Source organism: Mycteria americana, chromosome 11 (assembly GCF_035582795.1).
Source record: "Mycteria americana isolate JAX WOST 10 ecotype Jacksonville Zoo and Gardens chromosome 11, USCA_MyAme_1.0, whole genome shotgun sequence".
NCBI lineage: Eukaryota > Metazoa > Chordata > Aves > Ciconiiformes > Ciconiidae > Mycteria > Mycteria americana.
In genome coordinates this window covers 6,206,382-6,232,671 of record NC_134375.1, presented here as the reverse complement: position 1 = coordinate 6,232,671, position 26,290 = coordinate 6,206,382, and the positions used below count along the sequence as shown (strand labels likewise).

General features: G+C 49.1%; 1 protein-coding gene across 7 annotated transcripts in view; it reads left to right on the top strand.

The window, feature by feature from the left end:
- RAD54L2 (RAD54 like 2) overlaps positions 1–25,051 on the top strand; it is a 72,311-nt gene extending 47,260 nt beyond the window's left edge. For 6 of the 7 annotated variants that reach the window (XM_075514398.1, XM_075514397.1, XM_075514392.1 and 3 more), the window contains 20 exons: positions 3,838–4,036; positions 5,485–5,624; positions 7,252–7,383; positions 8,145–8,377; positions 9,105–9,287; positions 9,561–9,694; positions 10,981–11,177; positions 11,711–12,053; positions 13,734–13,911; positions 14,558–14,809; positions 15,434–15,552; positions 15,863–15,978; positions 16,991–17,090; positions 17,434–17,639; positions 18,929–19,104; positions 19,853–20,049; positions 20,164–20,360; positions 20,846–20,935; positions 21,486–21,578; positions 21,796–23,280. In XM_075514398.1, coding sequence (XP_075370513.1) covers positions 3,838–4,036; positions 5,485–5,624; positions 7,252–7,383; positions 8,145–8,377; positions 9,105–9,287; positions 9,561–9,694; positions 10,981–11,177; positions 11,711–12,053; positions 13,734–13,911; positions 14,558–14,809; positions 15,434–15,552; positions 15,863–15,978; positions 16,991–17,090; positions 17,434–17,639; positions 18,929–19,104; positions 19,853–20,049; positions 20,164–20,360; positions 20,846–20,935; positions 21,486–21,578; positions 21,796–22,784 — 4,274 coding nt within the window. In that variant the 3' untranslated portion in view covers positions 22,785–23,280. Of the gene's footprint in view, positions 1–3,837; positions 4,037–5,484; positions 5,625–7,251; positions 7,384–8,144; positions 8,378–9,104; positions 9,288–9,560; positions 9,695–10,980; positions 11,178–11,710; positions 12,054–13,733; positions 13,912–14,557; positions 14,810–15,433; positions 15,553–15,862; positions 15,979–16,990; positions 17,091–17,433; positions 17,640–18,928; positions 19,105–19,852; positions 20,050–20,163; positions 20,361–20,845; positions 20,936–21,485; positions 21,579–21,795; positions 23,281–24,950 lie in introns of those variants that run through there. The other variant, XM_075514399.1, reaches the window with a different exon arrangement.
- The last annotated feature ends 1,239 nt before the right edge of the window (positions 25,052–26,290 follow it).

The window sequence follows — 26,290 nt, the reverse complement described above, 5'->3', positions numbered from 1 at the left end:
ATGTACAGCTGGGGGCGGTGGTTGCTGCTGCTTAGTGAGCAAAGAAAACTGGCAACCCCTGGTCTGCGGCACGAACCAGAGCCGTGCTGTAATCAGGTCTGCTGGGTTTTGATAGTGCAGGCACATTTTAAATCTCTATGAAGTGCATGAGAAAGGATAGTCGTGCCCCTCTTGGCGTTCAGGGTACCTTGCAGGGCAGAGTGCCTGGGTGCGTGCAGGTGTCCGTAACTGAGGACCAGTGGGAACTGCTTGGGGACCTCTCAGATGGAGAGCTGTAACCCACCTGAAGGAGCAGCTGTTTGACGAGCTCCCTGTCTGCACTGATGCTATCACCACTGCCCTCAGGAGACCATCTTTGTAGATCTGGTGCCTATTCTGGTGAGCGCAGTGCAAAACATGCAACAGCTGGTGTGAAGCCAGCAGTTGGCGTTCCAGCTGATTCTCAATGCTCACAGTGTGTAAGCATGGGATGGGTTTACGTCCTCGTCGGTGACCACGAGTGACCCATGGCTGTCTTCTGCTGAGTGGACTTGGGCCTGCTCTTTTGCTCAGCTGTGCTTGGGCGTATGTGGCTGATCTCCCTGTGCAAGGCTGTGCTAGGTTGTTACCCGTGGGCAGGTGGCAATGCTTTTCTCATTGAGGCAATGTGGATAACTGTCCAGGTCTTCCTAGAGTGCGCTGACAGCGTAAGCATGATCTGGCAATCTGGCAATTGTCAACATGCAAACATGACTGGTGAATTTTTGTGTTGTGTAAAAAGCTACTTGTATAGCCACGTCAGAGTAGCACGTTGAGCTCCTGTTACAAAACCATAATTGCAGTCCTGTTGTAGATGTAGGCTTGGCGGAACTGGGGCAGGAATTATTCTATTGATTACCTGATGGGACCTGTTCAGCGAGGGTGTTCCCACGCTCCCTCCAACCCGAAGACTAAACCTGTTCTTGTACAAAATAGGTTTTTGTGCGTGTAGTTATTGTTTCTTAATGTGCTTCTGTCTCAGTGTGGGTCCCAGTTACACAGCTTGGAGCTCACCACACTGGAGTGCAGCCACACGGCTGCAGCGGGGAGTCTCGCTTTTCATATGCGGTAAGATTTAGGCTGTGTACACAATCAGGGGTTTAATACAAAACAACAACAAAACAATTCCTGCTAGGAACTGCCAGCTCGTGTCACAGGTGTGGTGAGAGCTGTTGCCCGGTTAGACGGAAGTGACTTGTGATTTTATCATTGTGTTAGTTAAGCTTTGTGAAAAGCAGCTTTATTCATTGTAGTGGCAAGGATGGGATCAGCCTCGGGAAGCTGGCTGTCCTCTGAATCCCGCTGCGGCTGAATCAGTGTGATGTTTGGAAATGCCGCTAGTGCAGAAGAGATCTCGGTATCTAGATGCATATGTGTCAGGAGTGTGGGCTTAGGCACAGATTGTGTTCCTCACCTCAGAACTTGTACTGGCAGGACAAACACCAGCCTGAGCAGCCATGGCTGTGGCGGATGAGGGCCTGTACTCAGTGCAGGGCCAAATTCATTGTCAGATTTTAGGCTTCAGGCTCCTGCTCAGATGAGAATTATCTTTTAAAAATAACCTGATCCAGCTGTGTGTATGTTTCACCAGAGCTTGTATTACACATGACTAAGAAGAAAGAAAAGTAAAATGCAGAGGTGGAATGAGTTTACGTAGGGATTGCACAACAAATATGAAAACGTGCAGAGGAGACACGTAATGGCCTCACCTTTGGGCTGCTGAGAGGCTTTGGATTTTGTTAGCATCACCCTCGTCCTGAAGGCACCCTTTCCCGGCACGGCACGGGTGGCAGAGTCGCTGCCGAAGGAGGTGACGTGGGTAATTGCTGGGGTGTGGGGAGAGAAGTGCTTCCGCTTCCAGACAGGCATGACTTTGTGCTCTCTAATGCCTTGTCAAGGTCCCCTGGGCCCAGGGTGAGATGGCAGCAGTGTAACCACGGCAGTGTTTGTCTCCAGGATAGTCACTGGTTTAATGACTCATCCCGGAGAATGTGATCACGTGTGCAGCCTCCCTGCTTCCCTTTGCCCTATTTCATCCAATCTTTTGATCTAGTTATATAACCAGGAGTCGAGAGGGGTGGGGGGAAGGAAACAGTGCTGAAGAATTGCAGGTAATGTGACCAAAATGTGTCTCTAGCTCACATAGCAGAGCTGTTGTCTGGGAAGCCTGGGAAACTGGGTTTATTCCCAGCCCAGTTCTCTGTCTGCAAGCGAATGTGATGCGTGATGTCTGAGCTTGTAAGTTTAAGGAGGCATGGTGGGGGGACAGGGCTCCAAGACCTTGGCTGTGGTAGGAGAACTACTGTGACTGTGGTGAACTCCTTTGCCTTTGTCCTCACGTACAACATAACTCTTTCCTGCATTCATCATGAGATCTGTTTCATCACATAAGTTGTGGATACCTGTTTTTCTAGTATGTGTAAGACTTGCTGGGACTGATGTTCACAGAAATGTTTGAGCTGCTCTGCTGGTATTGACCCATGGTGGGGTGAGCCCTGAAGTCCTAAATGGATTCTGACATAGGCTTCGAGCAAATGCTGGGGCATGTCTGGTGGGATGTCTGGAGAGGAAGCTTGCGAAGTTGGTGCTTTTGACCAAGGTGTGCATCTAGTTCTTATCATCTCAATTTTAAGAGGTGATATTGGTGGTAAGGTTAATTTAATAGGCACGTTAACGTGGCAGCTGTAGAGGTGCCTGTACATGCAACGTGCTACACTGAAGCATCCTTCACTTAAGCTCCCAGCTTTTTGAGAAGGGATGCTCTTTGTCTCCAGATCCCACAGAGTCACAATGTGATGCTTGTTGGTTCTGTATTACTTCATCTGCCACATTCTTCTGCGCTGATGTCTTCTTTTCTTCAAAGTTCTGTCTAAGTGTCATTTCAGTTCAGTCATTAGCTCAGATACACAGTATACGCAAGAAAACTGATTATGAGATGAGGTTCAGGGTATCTCTTTGCCTGACACAAGGGGACAAGATGCTTCAAAGAAGCTATTACAAGGCTTGTCAGAAACAGTTTACTTCAAGGGAAGCTTTTGAACAGAAACATTTCATTTCTGTGCTCTGCAAGCATTAGTTTGGTCACTGGCAGCCTGTTGAAGAGCAAAATGTCACATAGAACAAGGTGTCATTTCACATAGTGCTTTAAGACTGAAATCAGCCATTAATGCAAGTCTGAAAATAGGAGAATGTAGAGAAAAAGGAGTGCATGTGGTTTATAATGTGGAAAGAGTATTGCCACTTACTTTTTGTTTTTAAAAAAGCTTGCCAGAAGTTACCATTTAAATCATGATAGTGGAGCCTGGTGATAAAACCACTGAGCTGCCTGTTAAGCCATGACCCAGTGTTTGAACCAGATAACCTCTTGCGGGGTATGTTCTGTTAACTTGGAAGATGATTACACAGGTGTCATATAAATGGAAATTTCTGCCCCACTTGAATGTTGTGAAACAAAGAAAAAGAGATTGAAATTCCTTGTTTTAATTGGAGCTCATTGGGCCGCTGTAGGAAAACAGGCCCTTAGGGGCAGCAAGTGCTCTACGCGGACTGAAATAATTTTGCCTTGTTTTCTTGTCAGGACGCTTTTGGGCTGTGTTGAGTGCTGTTAGTCTTGGCTTTCACTGGGAACAGACCCTTCACCGTAAAACTTTTTAATACTCTTTGAGTGGCACTATTGGAAAGGACCCCAGTTTTGACCCTCAGAGAAACATGCTTGCAAACAAGTGAGAATAGGGATTGTTGGCTGATGAATGTTCATGTAAAAGCCAGCTGCCAGCCTGGCACCGTTGTTCTCATGTCATTACCTCCTTGTCTTTTCAGACCAACCCCAGGAAGCAGTGTTCAGCGGTGACCATGTTGAACACGCGGAGGATGGAGAATGGCAGCGCTCTACTTCAACTACCTCATCTCAGAGTGAGCGGGCAGAGCGACTCTTGCAGAACCAGCACAAGAGCCTGGCCTCTGAGGACACCAAAAAGAAGAGGGCTCAGAAACCGTCTCACATGCGGAGGAACATAAGGTAAGCAGCAGCAGGACAGAAAGAGCTAGGGTCCTGTATAGCCTTTTGGGTAAAAATGGAATCTCTGGACTTAGCTTCTGAGCTACATTTTGCCACTGCTGGAAAACCAGATGGCTTTTCTTTTCCAAAACCTTAGGATTTCACCAGTGGGAGTAGTATGATCTCAGACTGGAGTGCTGCATGTGGGTGCAGACTTGTTTGGTATTTCAGAAGAGTGAATATTTGGTTATGGAATATATTGCAAAAATTGTGTACTTGCTGCTGGCTTTTGAGACACGTAATTGAAAAACAGCACCACCGTTAAGTAAATATCCAGTGTCAGATATCTGCTGATGAGGATCCTATTGCAAACAGCCTAAAATATAGTCCTTCCCTCTACTATCCTGGGTACTTGTTGGCAGGAATGGTGATACTGTGACTGGTGACTGAAATGCCGGAAATCAATTTCACCTGAATTTTATAAAGCAGTAATTGTTTGATAGTGTAAGTCACCACATATATTCTGGGACAGGTTGTGAGGTGGTAATTCACTATGAAATTTTGTTCAAGGGGATCTAAAATGCTCAGAGGAGTCATAATGGAGCAGGGACTCCTGTGGCAGCAAGTGGCTCTTTTGTCCTGTGTGTAACGTGCTGGTGGTCTTTGGTTCATAAGCTTGTGCAGATTGATTTTCTTAAAGCCGAAGGAATGAGTGTTGAGGAATGAGTAGGCCTTGGAAACTGAGACTTCATTAGGATGGAGGAGATGTCCCTGCAGTGTGGCATTGGGTGGATTTAAAGGCTAGTTAGAGGAAGCTGGCTTTTACCACTGCTTGTACTGCACCTCTCCTCTGGCAAAAGAGCCTTCATTTCCAGGGCTGCACATGTGAAACTGAAGCAGGGGAAAAGCAACTTCTGGAAGTAATGAAAATTACCTGTAAAAGTAAGGTGCTTTGAGAGCATCCTTTGAAACAATTGTTAAAGCTATTAGAGGCCCTAGTTCCTGAAAATACTGTGTCGGAGAAGAATCAGGGTGATGACTTTTTGTGGGGGAATTGATACCTTTTCTTCCTGTATATCTTCTTTGCATGACTCTGTGCATTTTGTGTTTATAAAGTTCATAGCCATAAGTAACATCCTTCCAGATAGAACTAGTCTATGATAACCTAGCTTAAGTATATACTTACCCACTCACATTTTTCCTCCTTTCATTATTTTGCTTCTGTCAAACTTTTGTCTTTTCCTTGAGTAATAGTAGTGTTACCTGGAGTTGGGAAGCTCAGTCCTGAAATAGCTGTAGAATTTGTCTATACCCTTGGCAATGATATTCCTAGTCTGGAACATCAGACAGTCCTGACAGACTACCTGGAGCTTGTCAATCATCTTTTGAGCCAGCTGTACAGCCATTCAGGTTTTTGGAAGAAATTGAGTGTAACCAAATCATGTTTCTCTGTTTGCTCCTGTGTTCAGAAAGCTGTTGCGTGAGGACCAACTGGAAGCCGTGACAAAAGCAGCCCAGCAGGAAGAGTTGGAGAGAAGGAAACGACTAGAGCAGCAGCGGAAGGATTATCCAGCCACTATCCCAACCGTACCCCTAGAGTTTCTTCCTGGTAAGTACTGGGAGATGCCACCTGAAGCAGGATTTTTAAGGACAGAAGCTGAATGAAGAAGAAGGTAGTACCATGCTTGTCCATGATAGGACAAAGGATAATGGTTTTAAACTAAAAAAAGGTAGATTTAGACTAGATATAAGGAAGAAATTTTTTACAATGAGGGTGGTGAAACACTGGCCCAGGTTGCCCAGAGAGGTGGTAGATGCCCCATCCCTGGAAACATTCAAGGTCAGGATGGATGGGGCTCTGAGCAACCTGATCAAGTTGAAGATGTCCCTGCTCATTGCAGGGGGGTTGGACTAGATGACCTTTAAAGGTCCCTTCCAACGCAAACTATTCTATGAATCTGTGCTGCACTTGGACTTTCAAGTGTAAACTCTTGAAATGGCAGTTCCAAACCACTTGTCGGTTCAGCATAGTCAGTTCCACTCTGAGCTAGTTCTGAATCAAGATGCTGTGGCTGCTTGGTGAAAGGTGCCAGGTAACTTTTGTTGAAGATACTTTGACAAGTTAATTGTGTGTAAGCGGGATGCTGGAATGGGTCTCTTGTCTTTCCAACTGGTATGGAAGCTTAAACCAATGGACTTGACAGAAATGCCGTGTCCTTGGTCCAGATCATATTTGTACTATGAATGGTCTGGTAATGCATGGGTCCGGTACTAGGGATAGTGGAACAATAGACTGGGTGTACATATGTTCATGATGTTAGACTGGGTGCACATATGTTCATGATGAAACCTGCATGTTTCAGCAAGCAGGGAAATAGCAGGCAGTATAAATGGTTAAGCATCACCCTTGTCTTCCAGTGAATATGTCATCTTGCATTGTCTTCTAACCTGGATCATTTCAGTGATCTAGTTTGTAGCACGGCCTCTCAGACTAGTGTAAAGGGCAGAGAAGTGCAGTTGGAAGTTGTGTCAGGGTAAGGAGTTCTTGAGTTGACTTTGCCTCTTGAGAAAATGGATATTCTTCCTTAAGTGCAAGTGTTCAAAACATTTTTGCATGGGGGGGAAGGAATAAGCTATTTAAAACACTTAAACTGTTGTGGACTAGGTTGCAGCCCCAGAAGAACATCATTGCTTGCTGAGTCACTGCAGCAGTGCTTATTTGGCCCTGTTAGCTAGCCTCTCTCCCCACATGGCAATACTTAAACACACAAACAAATGGTCTTGATCAGCAAAAGTTGTTTATGATATGTGGGATATAATTATTGCAGTGTCCCTACTAACAAAGGACAGTTATCATCCCTTCAGCAGCTGGTACTTTCTCTGCTGGATGAAAAACAGCTTTTACTTCTGAGACCCAAAGAAAAAAAAAAAAAGAATTTAAAAAAAAAAAAGGGGGACTTTAGCATGTTGCGTGGTCAGTCTGCCCCAGCCAGGGCATGCCATAGAGAGGGTGCCATCAGCAATGGGCTATTGTTTTGGCATATTGAGAAAGGAGGAGATTGTGACCCAGGAAGCTGAGTCATAGCAGTACTGTAGACAGTGAGAGTCTCTTATGGAAAATTCCAGGGCTAAGTTATTGGAGCAAAAGTGGAAGGAAATACTGTCTGGTGTCTGAACAGTTTTGTCTCCTTCCCCATTATTATGAATTACTTATTGTTTGTAATTTATGTTTGTAGAGGACATCGTTTTCAGAACAGCAGAGGCTACCCAGCTCCCCCCTCAGGTCCTGGCTGAGGAAGTGATCTGCCTAGATAGTACCAGCAGTGGCAGTGAAGATGATGCTAAAGGAAAAAATAGCATTAAAGATGGTAAGTGACCAATTGCCTCAGCCTGGTCTTCTCACAATATGCTCTTTATTTAGCCACAAGCCTCCTGTTTTCATCTAGTCAAATGCTCCAGTAGTGAATAACTTCAGATTTTTGTAGGCCTACTGGTTTCCAAATATATGGCCAGTTCTGGGCTTTGAGTCCTAAACTGACATTCATAACCTCGCCTATCAGGCACTCTTGTGAACTTGTGTTTATTTCTGCTTTATAAATGCACTTAACTTTGCTCAGTGCTGTGCTGAAGAAAGCTTACATGAGATGTGGCATCATCTGCTGTATATAAAAGGAGCATCTAAGTATTCCGATCTGCAGCTGAAATTGGGTTTTGTGTCCCTTGTCCCAAATGGATCTAACCTGACTCCTTTATACCATTCCGGTAGAGTAGTGCCTGATTCCATGGTGGTCCTTAGACATTTTATCAACAGGTAAAATGCATGTCTGGGTTTGAGAATTAAGACGACAAATGGAGGAGAACATTAAAACACTTACAGAAACAGTCTCATGTTCTCTTTGGATCAGCCCAAATTAATGTTCTCTGAAACATGGGGAAACTCATGCTGGCCTGAGGGACCTGACGTGTGCCTGTATTGTGCCTGCTTGTTCAGAATAGGTCATTAGGCCAGTGTGGAATTGCAGAAGGTGGTAGCCTTGTTTTCCAGATACGAGGTTTTTTCCATGCATGATAAACCCTGATGTCAAGTTAACCTTTGCCCTTATTCTCTCCTGGTTTGGTTACTTTACAGAAGTGATTGAGCTGAGTTCAGGAGAGGATGATGCCCTCCAAATTGTGGACAGCAGTGACTCTGGCAATGAAGGAGAGGAGGACGGCAGTGAAGAGAGCAGTGGCTCTCATGTGAATGATGCCTTAAATCAGTCAGATGCTCTGGGGCAAGTCATTGTCAACATCAATCATCCACCAAATGAGGAGGACATTTTCCTGGCTCCCCAGCTTGCACATGCAGTAAAACCCCATCAGGTAGGCTTTATTAGCCTTGAAAATGCGATGAATTCAGGCAAGCCTGCCTTGTAATCTCAGCAGAACTTCTTTGGTGAGATCTGTGACCGGTGTGGTTGTGGTGGCGGCTATTGTGGATAGTCAAACGATAAGGACAATCCTTAAAGGAAGGCCAGGACTATGTATAACTTTGGCTATTGTTATCATATGATAACCAGAGTATTTAGCTCTTATTTCAAGAGCCCATACTCATCTTCAATGACAAGATAAAAGAGATAAGAAGGTATTGCCTGTTTCTGGCTATACTTGTTACAAAATTCCTTCAGCTCTCAAAGGCAAAATACTTTATAAGAATTAGAGTTCATTGTGATGCCCAAGAAGCTTTTTACCTGGGTGACCTGGTGACGGACGGTGTGGTGATATCTGGCACAGACAGGAACGTTTTTCTTCGTATATTTAGATGAACATTTTAAAAATATATTTATAAAGAAATTAATCGACCCCAATTCAGATTCTCTGGCTACAAATGAATTTTGATTTATTGTTATATTCTCTGAAAGTTTTATGAGTATCTAAAAATATTGACTTTCTGAGTCTTCCCTAGATTAGAATACTGTAGTGAACTTGAAACATCCCCTTTATATTTTCATGGTTTATGCAATCCTAATGTGCTTGCCACTCCGTAAATACTTACCTATCTTGTTGTTTTCTCCCACCATTCTAATACGTTTTCTGCTTTTCTGTCTAGATTGGTGGGATCCGATTCCTGTATGACAACTTGGTCGAGTCCTTGGAGAGATTTAAAACCAGCAGTGGGTTTGGGTGTATTTTAGCACATAGCATGGGCCTGGGCAAGACCATACAGGTCATCTCTTTCTTGGATGTACTTTTTCGACACACGGAGGCAAAGACTGTTCTTGCCATTGTACCTGTAAGTAGCTCATGTAAAGGGCTGGCTGAAGGGCTTCCTTGCACTACTTTCTTTGTGTAGAGGAGAATGATTAGTGTCCCGTCTCACATGCAGCTCTATCATACCCTTGCTGCTCCTCTCCCTCTTTCATTCCCTGTGTCCCTGAGTTTGCATGCTGTGGTCTGCTCCTTCTGTCTGCACCCAGCTGGGTGTCATTCCCTATTCTCATTTCGGCTCTTAAAATCCTGAGTGACTCAGTTGGGTTTTTAATCCTTCTATGGCTAACTTTTACAGGTGAATACGCTCCAAAACTGGCTAGCAGAATTCAACATGTGGCTCCCAGCACCTGAAAACCTTCCTCCTGATTATAACTCCAAAGAGGTCCAGCCCCGCACCTTCAAAGTCCACATCCTGAATGATGAACACAAGTGAGTACCAATAAAAGCCTTTTTGAGCTCTTGGAAGGTGTCTTATGGAACTGGTCTCAGAATTGCTGTTGCAGACTGCTTAGTTTGGGCTAATTCTTTGCCCTTGACTCCCAGATCTTTTCCACTCTGCATTTGTTGTGGATGCCATCTTGAAAGGAGGATTTTGGTACCTGGGAGAGATTTACTGTCTCTCTCACTCAATATTTAGACCTTGTACTTCCTTCGCACATTGCTGATGCACTTTTCTGTTCTTCCATATATGCTGAGATCAGGAACCCAGTTCCAGAAACAGAGCTACTTCTGCAGAGAGGAGCAGAAGTGCTATGATTTGTTCCTGGTGGTACACTGCTAGTCCCATCAGAGTCCTGGGACTTGTAAGGCATGTGGCCCCTATACCACATCTCTTGTATTTTAAATGTTGGGTTTTTTTCCTGAGATTTTTCACACACTTAGGGATTCCTCTACCCAACACTGACTTTCTGTGAATCGTGTTGTCCTTGAGGGATTCTGGCAAGTTATACAAAGCCTTCTTGTCCAGAAGGGAGAGATCAGGGATTGCAGTTACAGCCTGGTGTAGAGTGTATTCTTGGCTCGTGGATCTCTGCTGCTTTCTGGGTCACTTGTCTTGCACGGATCAGGACAGTGTAGTGATCCTAGGGAACTCTCAGTTCATCGGCTATGTTCATACACTTATCTGTTGAGGTCTTCACCTCCTGGGTGGAATGTACTTTGAATCTGCTGATGCTACTCCAGCCATGTGTTTACTATTGGATGGGATCTGGTGTGCTCTGGGAGCATTGAGTGAGGACAGTGTCTTGATCTGAACCAATTCTGAGCAGGCTAGCAGGGAAGGAATAGTTGAGGGACACTAGCACTGGAAGAGACAATAACAAAGGATAAACAACTAGACAATTACAACCACATACATTAGCAGCTCGTTCTGAAAATGTTTTTTGCAGGGGCAGTCTCCTCAACAGCTCTTTAAAAAGGATGCTCTCAAGTTTGATATGCTTTTGTACATGACAAACTTCTACAGCTCAGTTCCTGTAAGGATTTATCATTCTCAACCCTGCTACCCATGCAACATAAAAGGCGTTTTTCTTTTCCACTGTACCAGATTGTCTTGTAAAGAAACTTCATTGTATTCCTCTGTCTGATTTCATGGGAGAAAGTGCTTTAATTAGTTGAACGCATCTTTTCTCAGCAGACTCCAATCCAGTGGTTTGAACTGAAACCGAAGAGAAAGCTTATAGTTTATTTGGTTGGTTTGTTTGTTTGTTTTGCAGGACGACAGCTGCACGTGCAAAGGTGGTGAATGACTGGGTGATAGAGGGTGGTGTGCTGCTGATGGGATATGAGATGTACCGTCTCCTCTCACTGAAGAAGTCCTTTGCCACTGGCAGGAAGAAGAAAACAAAGAAACAAGCTGGCCCTGTCATTATTGACTTGGATGAGGAAGACCGGCAGCAAGAGCTTCTGAAAGGTGGGAGGCCAGTCCTCGAGAGAGAGTTTGATCCTGTTGTCCAGCTGGCTATCAACTCTGGCAGCACAGGGAAACAACCTATAACTTGCTTTTAGCATCCCTGACATGATCAAACTTTGCTGGGCAGGATTGTGTCTTTGGAGACAGAAGGTTGTTGAGCTTTGGTTGAGTCTTTCGTTTCTTGCAATAGCTGCAAGTAAGCATGGAAGTCAGTACACCGAACTTGGGGATTTGTCTGTGTGAGATTTACCAGTCTGATCTGATGCAAGACACCGAACTTGATGCAAAGCAGGCCATTGAGCAGAAATCAAGGGACAGTCATGTCTGGTCATTACCACATTATGCTAAATTGGAGCTAGTGTCTAGTCACATTTTATTTCCTGAATCAGCCTTGCTCTCTGCCACCCATGAATACTGCTTTTTTTGTCTTTCAGAACTACCTCTCTTTTTCTTTCTGTGAAGTTGGTGACCATATAAAACCAGAACTTTGTCTTATTCATCTCTAACTAACACTTAATGTTCCTTGTCCTCAGGGATAGAGAAAGCTTTGTCTCGCCCTGGCCCAGATGTGGTTATTTGTGATGAGGGACACCGGATAAAGAACTGCCATGCCAGCACTTCGCAGGCCCTGAAGAACATCCGCTCCCGCCGGCGGGTGGTGCTGACTGGCTACCCACTCCAGAACAACCTCATTGAGTATTGGTGCATGGTAGACTTTGTCCGACCTGACTTTCTAGGCTCACGGCAGGAATTCAGCAACATGTTTGAGCGCCCTATCCTGAATGGGCAGTGTATTGACAGCACCCCTCAAGATGTCCGTCTCATGAGGTATCGCAGTCATGTCCTGCATAGCCTACTGGAAGGCTTTGTGCAGCGGTGAGTCCATAAGGAGTTCTTAATGGTGTAGTCCACGCAAACAGCTCCTTCATCCCAAATTAGCCTGCTTGTTTGCTGAGTTTACGCAGTACAGCTAATCATGCTGCCTTATAGAATCATAGAATCGTTTAGGTTGGAAAAGACCTTTAAGATCAAGTCCAACTGTTAACCTAACACTACCAAGTCCACCACTACACCACGTCCCTAAGCACCACATCTAGATGTCTTTCAAATGCCTCCAGGGATGGCGTCTCAACCACCACAGGCAGCCTGTTCCAATGCTTCACCTTTCGGTGAAGAAATTTTTCCTGATATCCAGTCTAAACCTCCCCTGGTACAACTTGAGGCCATTTCCTCTCGTCCTGTCACTTGTTACTTGGGGAGAAGAGACCGACCCCCACCTCGCTACAGCCTCCTTTCAGGCAGTTGTAGAGAGCGATGAGGTCTCCCCTCAGCCTCCTTTTCTCCAGGCTGAACAACCCCAGGTCCCTCAGCCGCTCCCCATCAGCCTTGTGCTCCAGACCCTTCCCCAGCTTTGTTGCCCTTCTCTGGACACGCTCCAGCCCCTCAATGTCTCTCTTGTGGTGAGGGGCCCAACACTGAACACAGCATTCGAGGTGCGGCCTCACCAGTGCTGAGTACAGGGGCACAATCACTGCCCTAGTCCTGCTGGCCACACTAGTGCTGATACAAGCCAGGATGCCATTGGCCTTCTTGGCCACCTGGGCACACTGCTGGCTCATGTTCAGCTGGCTGTCGACCAACACCCCCAGGTCCTTTTCCACTGGGTACCTTTCCAGCCACTCTTCCCCAAGCCTGTAGCGTTGCATGGGGTTGTTATGACCCAAGTGCAGGACCTTGCACTTAGCCTTGTTGAACCTCATACAATTGACCTCGGCCCATCGATCCAGCTTCTTAGGCTTGAGTTTTAAATGGGTACCTTATCTGTCTTTGTGGGAGGATCTTAAGCATACAGAGAAAACCACAGAGGAGATCCTTAGGTTGGCAGCTCCATAATTCTCTCAGAATCTCTGTCTTATTCAATCTGTCAACTGCAAAGTGGTCCTTATGGCTCTGTTTTGCCTTGGGGGTAGAAGTGAAGTTGGTTTGCTTTGGTACCGCGGACTCTGATAATGGAGAACAACAGCTCTAACTGCAGGCTTATTTTGATGTCTTAATAGTTAATTTGGATGTGCACTTTCTGACGTCCTCTACTGAAGGATCTGAAAGTGTTTCATGAACCCTCAGTTACGAAAAGTGACGTGTCTCCACCACTCTGGAAACAAATCAGCTTTGTTTCTCTGATGAGGCTTCTAAGATACTGGATCAGTGATTTGGATGGAGTGTCTTAGTCATTGGCAGAGCTAAAAAGAGAGCTTAGGTCTTATTTCTGTTTTTCAACTGCTGTGGAAAACAGGACTTTCATCACCCTCTTAACACTGTGACCTGTGCTAGAAGATTGTAACGTTTGAGATCTCTGTAATTGTGCTTACAGTTGGTATTTGGCTGCAGGGAGAGTATCTCGGAAGTGTGCATTAGAGAAGCATGCGACTAGAGGTCTTTATCCCTGCAGCCAGGTGGGCAAGAAGTCAAAATCTTACCCTTCAGCCAGCCACAGAGAGATCAGATTGGGAAATTCCCTTCCCTATGTTTATCTCTCTTTCTTTATTTCCTCCACAGGCGAGGCCACAATGTGCTGAAGGTTCAGCTCCCATCTAAGGAAGAACATGTCATTTTGGTACGTCTTTCAAAGATCCAGCGGGCCCTTTATACGGAGTTCATGAACCGGTTCCGAGATGCAGGCAACAGTGGCTGGCTGGGACTGAACCCACTCAAAGCTTTCTGTGTCTGTTGTAAGGTAGGTTTTGGCAGGAGCTGCAAAGAAATATTCTAGTATGTAAGGGAAAGGCAGGAATATGAGTGAAAACAGGAGATAAAAGTGTGGTTGACCAGGCGCATCTTCTCTCCTCAGAGTGCCCTGCAGTGGCCCAGCAGAATTGTTATCCCCGCTTCCAGAATTGGGGTGCAGGGATGTTAAATGTCTTCCGCTTCCAGAATTGGGGTGCAGGGATGTTAAATGTCTTGTTCAAGTTTGTACAAGAAACCTGGAGCCATCAGCTGAACTGGTACTGGGCTGATACCGTAACCATTTACCTGCTGCAGTGCAAACAAGCAGCTTCCTCTGCATTTGTGCTGTGTGGGGTGCATAGCGGCCTTCTGTTTTGTTCTCAGGGAAAGAATTTGGCAGCTTTAAAGTCAGGAGAGCCTTGGTTAAGATGGTTTATACCTTGTGTCATGGCAGAGTCATGTTTTCTGTTTTCACTACCTTAATGCAGTCAGACTGGCTTTCTCTGCAGTGCCTTACAGTTCCATGTGGGGATGGTGACGAGGTGATCGAAGTATTAGTTTTTTCCTCAGAATAGCTGTGGGGGCTTTCAGTCCACAATCACTGGCAGGCAGCAGGCCAGCGCAGGCCTAACCACTTTCTTTTCTTGCTCCTTCAGATCTGGAACCATCCAGATGTGTTGTATGAAGCTCTGCAAAAGGAGAATCTCGCAAACGAGCAGGATTTGGATGTGGATGACCTTGGCACAGCAAGTACTAATTCCCGCTGCCAGCCTCAGGGAATTAAAGTCAAAACAGAGAGTAATGCTTTGGCATCACCAGTTGGAGAAGCTACCAATAGCAAGTTCCTCCAGAGCGTTGGCTTCAACCCCTTTCAGGAGAGAGCAAATCAGGTCGTTACTTATGAGTGGGTGAGTACCACCGCTGGAAAACTCTTCATTTGGAGAGTTATGATAAACATAGACTAGATACTTACTCGGAAAGACTGTACCTCTTTTTGTTAGGGCAGTTTTCTGAACTAAAGCAAAGGAAAGACTCTTCTGTTTAAGAGTTGGGGATTTCTCATCCATTTGCTGTGCCACAGAGCATCTTGATAAGCATGTCTGCATGGCACTAGGTAGGGATTTTGGGGCTCTCGTGAGGCAGGAGTGCAGGCAACACTCTTTCAAAACTCATTGTTTTCATCTGACCAAAAAGGCTGTGAACTTTGTTATTCTAGAAAAGGTGTTAGGGTGAAGTTTAATCTAGATAAGATGGTGGTAAATCTAGCGGGCTGGAGGAGAGATCTTGAGATAGAGTAGAGAGTCATGAGAGGTTAAAAGGATGCTCATTCATCCATACTCAAAGAAGTTTGTCATTTGGAGCTTCTGGAATGGGAGGTAGCAGCAGTAGTTGGGAGTAACATTGTCACCTGGACATGGCTGGATGTATATAACCTCTCTGCAATGAGTTATTTCTCTCGCCTTGAGACAGGATTGTTGAACTAAACAGGGAATGAGCAACTCCACCTATAATAGTCTCCGATTTCTCGGTAGGCCAAAGACATCTTGTGTGATTACCAGACAGGAGTCTTGGAGAACTCACCCAAGATGGTGTTACTGTTCCACCTAATTGAGGAAAGTGTGAAGCTTGGAGACAAGATCTTGGTCTTCAGGTAAGCAAAGTATCAACAGCTGATCCTACAGTCACTAAATGCTGGAGTAGTTGAACCCCTGTGGTGCTAGGAGGTTGTTAACATGGGGCGAGTGGTGTGGCAGTTCCCCTTTTCTCCGTTGTTGTATTAGATCCTGGTTTTCCGCCATGGATTTTATACTTCTGCCACTATCAAGTTTACTAGTGAGAGGTGTGCTGCCACAAACAGGGTTTGACAACTATCAATGCTGTCATGGTTGGGGAAGAGTTCTGATAACTCCACTTTTGCTGCTGTGGGGGCTTTCTCCTGAACAGAGATCTTGGTTTTGCAGCCAGAGCTTGTCCACGTTATCTGTCATTGAAGAGTTTTTGGCAAAGAGACCAATGCCGAATCCTCCAGGCTCAGATGGAGGAGTTCACAACTGGGTCCGAAACATCAACTATTACAGTGAGTGCAGCCAATCCTCCTCCCTTTTGGTGTGACACTGTTTGATCCTCTGTGATGGACTAATTCCTGAAAGTCACCCACCATCTTCTTGTAGTTGTCCCTGGGTGTGAAAATGCTCTTCTGAAGCATTCTTCTGATGAAGTCTCTTTCAGATTGTTCTTACTTCAGTTGCTTGGGAAGGCAGTGTCAGTTTGATGGCAACTAACTGATAATTTCTAAATCCTCTTTTTGCTATCTTACCCAAAAGATGTTAGACATCTTTAACATCTCACACACTAGTGCTTTTTTAAGTTGTAAAAGATACTTTTTGCTTCCTGTTTGGCTATTTTCTAGATTTGCTTCCCAAACCAGAATCACTGTGGAATGCTTTCACTAGCTCGGGGCTGTGAATTCCTCCTCCCCTCTTCCCCAGCTTTAAATCTTGTTCTGGCAACGGGTTGTCGCTTTGTGTGGCTACTTTACAGGCCAGGACTGAGAGGAGCAGTGGATATGGTGTTCCTGATTTTTGCAGAGCTGCCAGAAGCAAGCTGCTGCCCAGGAACAGAGACATGAATACCCCCTGCACTCCTTCAGACCAGTATTCCCTGTGCTCAGATCCAGTCTATGGGGTTTTGCCAAAGGCTTTCACAACTTCGCTTTTTCTTGGTTCCTCGAGCTTCCAGCATATGTGAGGCCTCTGTGCCTGCTGCTCTTGCTTGCTGTCTGTCTTGCCTAATACGGAGCCTTAATGGGGTAGGTGTGTTGTAGCACTTGGCCTTGCCAAGCTTGAGTAATGTTTTGCTTGATCTTTCAGTTGAACAAATCCCAACCTGGCTGGCTGCGTTGCACCTGCCTGGCTGGGCAAATTAGAGGTACAGGGTAGTCCAGTTGAAGTCCTGGAGTGCATGACTTGAGGAAGACCTAGAACTGGTTGGGAACCAGTGCCAAAGCTCAGTGTTTGGGAAGTGGTTTTGTTCTGATGGGATTCCCCCAAACACAGAGCCTTTAAATGTGTCCTTAATTTCCTTCTCAGGACTGGATGGCAGCACCTCTGCCTCGGAAAGGGAACGACTGATTAACCAGTTCAATGACCCCAGCAACACCTGTGTTTGGCTCTTCCTTTTGTCCACACGGTAAGTTGGCTGGAGCAGAAAAGCACAGCGGAGGACTCGCACTGATGCTATGTATGCATATGGGGTTTTAGTTCTTAACTTCCTTCATAACATGCTCTCAAGACTCTATGGGATTATAGTGCCATCTGCTTCTGAATTCCCTAGGGGCATAGAATTTTAGCCTTAGTCCCCTGCAACAACTTAACAACAGTCTTGGAAAACAAATATGGGTTTGAAGTTGCCTGTATGGCTGGAGGGGACTTTCCATAGACACCTCAAGGACTCTTGGCTGTGATGGCTGTCCTGCTTAGAAGCTTTGAAAATTGGCCAAGGCAGCAATTTGAAATTTGTCTTTAATTTCCAGTGCTGGGTGTTTGGGTGTCAACCTCATTGGAGCAAACAGAGTGGTGGTGTTTGACGCTTCTTGGAACCCATGCCATGATGCCCAGGCCGTGTGCCGAGTGTATCGCTACGGGCAGAAGAAGCCATGCCACATTTACAGATTGGTTTCTGATTACACCCTTGAGAAGAAGATCTACGACCGCCAGATCTCCAAGCAGGGCATGTCAGGTAAGTGTGGATGGACGTGGCACTCCACTCTTGGCTCTCACGCCTTTCAGCTCCTTTGAGTCCTGTTTCTGTGGTTTTCGTAATTTCTTTTTTTAAGGTTGAAAAGCAGACAGCCAAAGAAGTGACAGAGACACTGTCCTAGGGCTATGTTTGATGTTTATGAGTTGGTAGTGACATAAGACCCTGTAAGAAATTCATGGCAGAGCAGTGGGGGTTGTAGAGCCAGCATCCTGCAGCAGGGTCGTGCTATCAGTCCAATGCAGTGCCATTTACCTTCCCTGCTACTCTCCTGGTTGCTACAAGAGACTGGAGACTTGGGAGGTGGTCATCCTGTTTTCCCCTGTGCCTGGGCATTACTTGTCTTAAACGGGGCATTACTTATTAAACAGCTCTGTACCTCCATTTCTCCAACAGCAAGAGAGGGAAAATAGCAAAATTAAAATATGTATTGATACCTTTGACTGATAGTGCTTACTTAGGAGCCAAGAATAATTAATTCATTCGTGTTCTGACCTGCCCTTGTACCAAAAGTATCTTTTGTGCTGGCTTGTGCCAGCTGTCGAGCTGCTCTCGTAGAGCATGCGGCTGAGGGTTGTGGTGACCCAAAAAGAGTTCTGCTGCCTGTGTCCTTCTTTGTCTCGAAACCCAACTCCAGAGGCAGCAGCCCAGCATTACCGGCTCAGTATGCTGGTTTGCACTCGAGGTGAAGTCCCCTGGCAGCTGGCCTGGCTCCCGAGAGAGTCCTGGATAGAGATGTTTTCTCCATGTGCTCCCATTTGCCCTGCGTGCAGGAGGGAACATCCAAGGAAAACTTTCAGGCTCTTGTGAGGGAGCGACTGTGGCTGCTTCTCTGAGCTTTCGACTCAAGAGAGTTCTGTAAATTTCAGTACCTGGTTATTAACTGGAGCCTTTTTGGTGGGACTTGTGGGAAGGCACATACAGATGTGGCTGCAGTCCTGTCGCAGGGCTTGTATGTTTTCAGCCTTGCGATGCGAGATGGGACACCATCTGTAATTAGCTTCATGTTTTGCGTGCCAGGAGCTCACTGACCTGCACTGCATTGCTGTGCAGTCTGGAGCACAAGGCATTTGTCAGCCTGACTTGGTCAAACAGGCTCATCTCTGAACAAGGCCAATGATTTTTCTCCCTGCCCTGACATTTGCAGAAGGCTTCTGAGGATCACGCAGATTGCAAGGAGGGAGCTCTGTTAGGACAGGAGTGTAGGAAGGGCAGCAGGCAGCAGTACCCATCTCTTCCCTTCTCTGCTCACTCCATTCCCTCTTTTCCAGATCGGGTGGTGGATGATCTGAACCCAGTGCTGAACTTCACCCGACGGGAGGTGGAGAACCTGCTGCATTTTGTGGAAGAGGAATCCGACCCTGCTCAGCTCTCCCTCAATCCAAGCAAGATGAAGGAGTCTGTTCTACAATTAGCCTGTCTCAAGTATCCTCACCTCATCACCAAGGTAAGACCAACCTGCTTCCTTGCTGGCACAGCAGTGCACAGGCAGGAAGAGGTCTGGAGGAGTTTGGCTGTGTGATGGGGACATGGTGGCAAGGACGCATCTGTGTGCTGATAGGAATAGGTAAAAAATCCTCTAGAGAGGGCCCTAAGAGCCCTGCCCTTCCCTGCAATATCTTCTACACATTTAGAGCCATGTCTGTCCTGGGCAGGTTGTAGGGCACCCCTTTCTTCAACTTGGTGCTGTGCCAGGAAGGTGGCAGTGGCATATCCCAGCTTGCTGCCAGCTCTCTTCTCAAAGCTGGGATAGCCAGCGCTTGCCTGTGTTGTGAAGAGTTTCACTGGTAGGGTTGTTCTGCAGCGTGGGCCTGTGGCCGGGTACCACAAGGCTCTGGTGGCTGTGTGACATCTTGGCAGGCTTCATGCTTGCGCTCTTAGCCTCGCCTTTGGCTCGTGGGTTTTGCTGTGTGCTCATGGTAAGCTCATGGATGGCCTTAGCTGGGCAGGCTTAGCAATGGTGAGCAACGGCTTAGGTGACTCTGCTACTCTTCAAGCTGAGCCTTGGTCACATCCACAGCATCGCCCCACACACGCTTCGCCATGACCAGCTCTGCCTCCCAACTCCCCTCTTCCCTGCTCCAGCCTGGGATGGAGACAGCGCTGATGCAGGGACCGGGTGGCTGCCATTTGGGGCATGTTGGTTCCCTCTTGTGGTGTGTTGGTGTCAAAACCTCAGTGCTGTGGGGTTGCAGGAGCCTTTTCAGCATGAATCACTGCTGATCGACCGGAAGGAGCACAAGCTGACCAAGGCAGAGAAGAAAGCAGCCAAGAAGAGCTATGAGGAGGAAAAGCGAGCATCCGTCCCTTACACCCGGCCGTCCTACGCACAGTATTACCCAGCCAGTGACCAGAGTCTGACGAGCATCCCTGCCTTTAGCCAGAGGAACTGGTGAGTACCTGCCCCTTCCCCTTCTTCCCGTGCTGTAGACATGAAAGGAGGGGGCAGAGGACGCTTAGCCCTGTCAGTGGGGACACTGCACTTTCCTCCCTCCTCTCTCACTAGGCGACCAGCCCTCAAGGGTGAGGACAAGCCGGTGGCAAGCGTCCGCCCAGTTCAATCCACCCCCATTCCTATGATGCCCCGGCATGTCCCCATGGGCAGTGCAGGATCAACCTCAAATTCCAACCCCGCTGTCAACTTCCCCATCAACTATCTACAGCGAGCTGGTGTCTTTGTGCAAAAGATTGTCACCACCACAGGTGAGTTGCCAATGCTCACAGTGAGTTGAGTTGTGATGCCCATGGTGAATTGAGGAGCAGGGTGAGTTGTTGATGCCCACATGGGCTGTGGGGGCAGACGGGCATCAGAGCCACTGGTACTGCCTCTCTGCATTTGAGTGGTCCCCTTGCACCTGGAGGACTTTCCCTGCAGGTGTGCAAGGGGCACGGGCCTGGCAGGTTGTTGGGAGCGAACTCCCCATGAGAGGGCCTGCAACACTGTCGCCAGTTGTCCTTTTTGGGATAGGGGAGATCCTGTGCCAGAGCTGCATGGCTTTTGCTTCCTCGGAGCCTCTCCTGCCTTCCTGTGCTGCTCAGAAATAAACCCAGGACTTTCTCCTATGCGCTGCGCTAGAAGTGACAACTGCACTGCAAGCAAAGGGGGTTCGGTGGTGCACCTTCCCTCTCCAGACTGTGGCTGGTGTGTAATTTCACGAACACTGTTCTGTTTCTTTCCCCACTCCTAGATATTGTGATTCCGGGTACAAACACATCCACTGATGTACAGGCAAGAATCAGTGCTGGCGAGAGCATCCACATCATCCGAGGGACAAAAGGTAAGTCTCTCTGTCTTGGTAGGACTTGTGGATAGGGTCCTAGCCAATGCTAATTAGCAAAGAAAAGGATGTAAAAGCATGAATCAATCCCTTGAGAGGAAAAGAAGCAAGAAGGGGAGGAGATTGGGACTCTGCAGTGGCTCTGTTGCAGCCCATGCTTTGGGTGTGCTGTTGTAGCTGATGCTTCAGGGCTATTGCAGCTGTGGCTGCTGTCGCCTCTGAGAGGAGCTGTTGAACTTTGTGGCTGGGTGTCTCATTCTCACAATGCCCACTGCATGTACTGGGGCAGCCAAACACTTCCCCGTGCTCCCAGAGCAAACTTAGTCCCAGGCATGAAGTTCCACATTTCCCACTGGCGGCACATTGGGAGGGGGTGAGCTCCAACCTGGGAAAGCTGAAGGGGCGGAAATGAGGAGTGAGGAAGGGGGCAGAAGACCCCACTGATCTCCCTGCATGATCTGTGGGCTGGCCTTATGCAGCACTGCTGTCCTATTCTTGCCTGCGCGGGCTCACGGAAACCGTGCATGAAGTTGTTCTGCCTCTGTTCCAGGGACGTATATCCGGACCAGTGATGGGCGGATTTTTGCTATCCGGACCACTGGGAAGCCAAAGGGCAATGAAGATCGTCGGACAGCTGCCTCAGGTAGTGGCTTGTGAGCACTGCATGAGGCTTGCTCATGTGCTTTCCTACCCAAGTGTCCGGGGCGGTGTTCCCTGGCTGCCTTCCATCACGCCTGTGTTCAGAGCTGACCCCACAATCTTCCCATGATATCCCCACCTTCCTTTTCACTGTTGCTTCTTGGCCCCCAGGTTTTTCTCCAAGGTTGTCTTTCACACCTGCTCCATCTCATTGTTTCCAGGCTCCCAGAGCTCTTCGCTGGAGTCCACAAGCAATGGCAGACACAGTGCCTCATCACCGCAGCTCCCCAGCGCGGAGGAGCTCACTCGGCCCATATCCCCTGACAGCCCCGAGATCATCAGCGAGCTGCAGCAGTACGCGGAGGCAGCAGCTGCCCGGGAGTCCCGGCACAGCTCTCCCAGCACCAACGCAGCGCAAGGCCACCCTGCTCGCACGGACAACGCGCCTGGCTTAGCAGCCCGAGGAGCTGAGCAGCGCGTGGGGATTCACTGCATGGCTCCCTCTGTGTCTTCAGCCCTGCCGGCCACCAGCCAGCACGTCGATGCCCACTCGGTGTTGGACTTACGGGGCAATAAGCGCAAGTCGACCTCACCGTCGGCTCCGGAGGAGCAAGCCCGCAGGCAGCAGAAGAAGCGCCAGTTGCCATCATCCGTGCAGCCGTACGAACACGGGTACCCCGTCTCTGGTGGGTTCGCCATGCCTCCTGTCTCTTTAAACCACAACCTAACCCATCCATTTGCCTCCCAACCAGGAAACTCCTTGTACATGGGCACTGGCTCCTCTTATTACCAGCTGCCCAATTTACTCCCAGACCCTCATCTGGTGTTCCCTGTGACTACTGACCCTCTGCTGACAGCCGGCACCGCCAGCTCTTCTGCTGCTACCTCAGCCACCGCCAGCGTCCCCTCATTCATGCTAAACCCTTCTCTGACAGGGGTGCTGCCCAATTACTCGCTTCCCTTCACGCAGTCACTCCTGCCCGAGCCCAGGATGTTTGCTCCTTTCCCAGCCCCCGTCTTGCCTAGCAGCCTTCCCAGGAGCATGGCGTCTGCCTACCCTGGCTACATGTCCCCTCACTCGGGCTACCCGGCCGGGGGCCTCCTTCGGTCCCAGGTGCCTCAGTTTGAACCCCAGGAGGTCCCAGAGGTGGGATGCAGCTCTAATGATGAGGACAAAGACGACGATGTTATAGAGATCACAGGGAAATAATGGGCCCAGCTCCTGCTTGGTCTCAGCTCTGCCAGGAGGCAAAAATTGCAGGACCTTTTTGGGAGTCAGGATTTCCCCTCTGGGCCACGGCAGTGGGTGGAGAAGGATGCGAAGGGTGTGGCGTGGGGGTCATTTTGTTCTTTTCATTTTGTTTTGTTGTTTTTTAGCTGTCACGGATCTGAATTGTATTAGGGGCTGGGAGATGGGAGGGGGATAGAGCGGACCTGCGAGGGCTGGGGGAGCAAGAGCCAGGGAAGGAGGGAAGCAGCAATGCAAACCATAGGAGTGCCTCCCTCCCACGCTCTGTCTGTCTGTCTGTCTCTGTTCTCTGTCTTGTCTGGAAAGGGGGAGGCTTGGTGTTGCGAGTCACTGCCTTTCTCAGGCCTGGAGGCACGGGCTTGACCGCTGGCAGGGCCGAGCTCCCTCTCACACGAACTGCCTTATCTGTGAACTTCTCTCACTCCCGGAGGTGTGGGCCGGGGGGGGCAACTCCAGCAGAGGTTGGAGACGAAGCATTTTTACCGGGGAGGGAGTGGGGGGGCTTCTAAGTCGTGTATGTTGGGGCGGGGGGGGCGGGGGGATTGATGTAAAAAAAAAAAAAAAAAAAAAAAAGAAAAAAGAAAAAAAAGAAACAAAACACCCCACAAAAAATTTGTCATCCTCTTCAAATTCACATGAAACTAGTGTGAGGGCTCCAGGCAGGCTCCTGCCACAGTGAGGAGGCCAGGGTTCTGGTGGGGGGCTCCCCCGGGCCCTTCTGGAGGGTCCCATCCAAGGTAGGTTGGTCCTGTGGTTCTGATGCCAGCTCTGTGTGCCAGATGAGTGGAGCAATCCTAGACATCTTTGGCCATCGGAGGGGAATCCTGGTGACTTCCCCGGCTCCGTGGCCCTGCCAGGCTGTGTGAAGGCCACATCTCGCCCCGCCGTGGCCCACCAGATCCAGGGGTAGGTGGGCTCGCTGCTGCTTCTCCACTGCACCAGGCAGTGGAGAAGGTTGGGAGGGGACACTGGACCCAGTGCCGGTTGCTGTTGAATATGTGATTGGAGCGACTTCCCCCTGCACAGAATCTCTACATTAATTTATTTCATGAAGGCATAATATTTATTGTTTGGGGGACTCTTTCTTTCTACTTTTAAATTAATTTCCATATTAAAAAAAAAATAAAATGCTGGCCTCCATCATGCAGTGGTTGCTTGTTGGGTTGTCTGTGTGGGGAGAAGCAGCCGGTTGACCAAAGCATAGCCTAGAAGCAGGGCCAGCTGCGGACGTGGCCTGTAGCTGACCTGTGTGGCGTTGGCTGGATGTGCCCCATCGGGGGATCGTGCCAGGGCAGGGAGGAGCTGCTCCAGGCGTTCTGCAGCAGCTGGAGGGAGGATGGAGTGCTCTTGTCACGCTGGGGCAGGTGGAGGAACACGTGTGGAAGCCTCCTCTGCTCATTCCCGGTGAGGAGGAGGGCTGCGAGGCGTGTGGAGTTGGGAAGGCAGAGCTCCTGCTGGGGAGCCGCCTTTCCCCACGCAGGGAGCGGAGGAAAGCCTTCCCCCACGCAGGGAGCCTCCACACGTTTGCAGAGGCTGGCCCTCGCCCCGCCAGCGAACACACTGGCTGCTCGTCTCGGTGCCAGGGCTCCCGAGGAGAGGCTGGGCTACCCAAGCGCAGCTGGACTGGGTGCGGGTGACTGCGTGTGTGAACGCGTTAGGATGGAGACTTGAAATCTGGGAACCTCTGTGTCACATCTGGATGTCACCAGGCAGGAGATGTGCTCGCCTGTGTGGGATGTCCCTGGAGCATGGCCGGGACCTTGGAGCAGTGGTAGCTTGTAGGGGACCTCTTGGGGCGTGGAAGCTGTGGTTGCTGGTGTTTGCTGGGACCAAGTGGGTGTAGGAAAGGGCAGGATGTCCTGACATCCTCCATCAAAGGGGTGCTGGAAGATGAGGACCTCCCTTCCTGAGGTGGGGGGGTGTGCACGCCTGTGTTATGGAAACATAATAAAAAATGTTATGGGGCTTTCCTAGTGTCTTTCTCTGTTTAATGGACATTGTCTGTCAAACATAACCACACCATTCATAGAAGCCTTAGATCAACAGTTTAGCTATGCAAATTATTTTAATTATTTTTTTAAAAAAGACAAACATTAAAATAGTGCTTTCTTCTTTAACATATCCTAGGAGTTGAAAACCGAGGGGTTCTGAGCAAACTGCTGGACAACTTGTCTTTGGATGCACCATGGAAATAAAAATCAAACCCCCCACAAAAGTAACAAAGCAAATTAACTGATGGTGTTCATGCAAGTTTCTCCAAAGACTTGACAGTGCTGCGTCTGTGAGTCATGCCCTCCTGTGCTCTGTGTGTCCACCTCATGCACAACCCCGTGCCACTGATTGTATGATGAGCTTGCCCAGATGTCCGTTGCGTCCCTGTGAGGCTGTCAGTTTTCCGGTGGATTTGGGGAATGGACCTAGGCCAGGGCCTTCCTTGTGGAGAGTAGCAAGCGTTGAGATCTGCGGGCCCGTGGGGGAGGCTGGAGCGTGAGCAGACCCTCACCAGACCCTGCCGCAGCCCCGGTCCTCGCTGGTGGTGGTCAGGGTAGTGGGGTTCAGCCCAGGGACCCTCCCCAGTCCTCTCTGAATGGGGCTTTTCTGTGGCTCTGTGCGGGGACAAGGCATGAAGATTTGGCTGGGGGCAGTTGGCACCGTGGCTCTGGATGCGGTACCTGTGACTGCGCACCATTTTCTCTGCTCCTTGCCTCTCCAGGAGAGCACCTGAGGCTTCCCGAGCAGGCCCCGGCGCATCCCCGTGCTGCTGCTTGATGTCCTCCCAGGGTGCCCCAGCATAGCCCGAGCCCCGTGGCCGGAGGCGGCTGGCGCTCGGCTGCCGCAGGGCACGTGCTTTGTGCCGCGGGCTGGCCGTTAGCCTCCTGGCGCTAGGGCGAGGCGCGAGGGCTTTCCCGGCTCCTGCGTGGCCGTGGTGGCTTGGAGCCCCCTCGCTGCCCTCCCGCGGTGCAGCCGCCCCTGCATGGGGCCTGCTGCGAGGGGCTTCCCCCCGCCGGCAAACCCCCGCGGGGGCGGGCAGCTGCGGCACCGTGTCCCTGCTCAACCAGTGCCCGAGTGGAGCCCCAGCCGCCCGCCCTGGGCACGGCATGGCGGTGCGGCACCTCTCTGCCCCACGACCAGCCCTGAGCACCCCCTTAACGAGGGGCTGGGTCCCCCGGGCCCCGTCTTGAGCCTGGGCTGAGAGGTGGGTGCAGAGATAGCCGCCATCATCCCCTGACCACGGGGCTCCCCTGGGGGCTGGCAGCAGCTGGGGCTGCTCCGAGGCGGCCGGAGGCACCCGCTGTCCCGCGGCGCGGTGGGAAGGGTTTCCTCCACGCCGCAGGAGCTGCGAGGGTGGGCAGGTTATCCAGGGGCTTTCTGAATGGGGGGACCTCTCTGAGCCCTAAAACTCCTCTCCCGTGGGCCTCCCTCTCCCTCTCCCCTGCCCTCCCCAGACTTTTCTCCTCCTCCGCGTG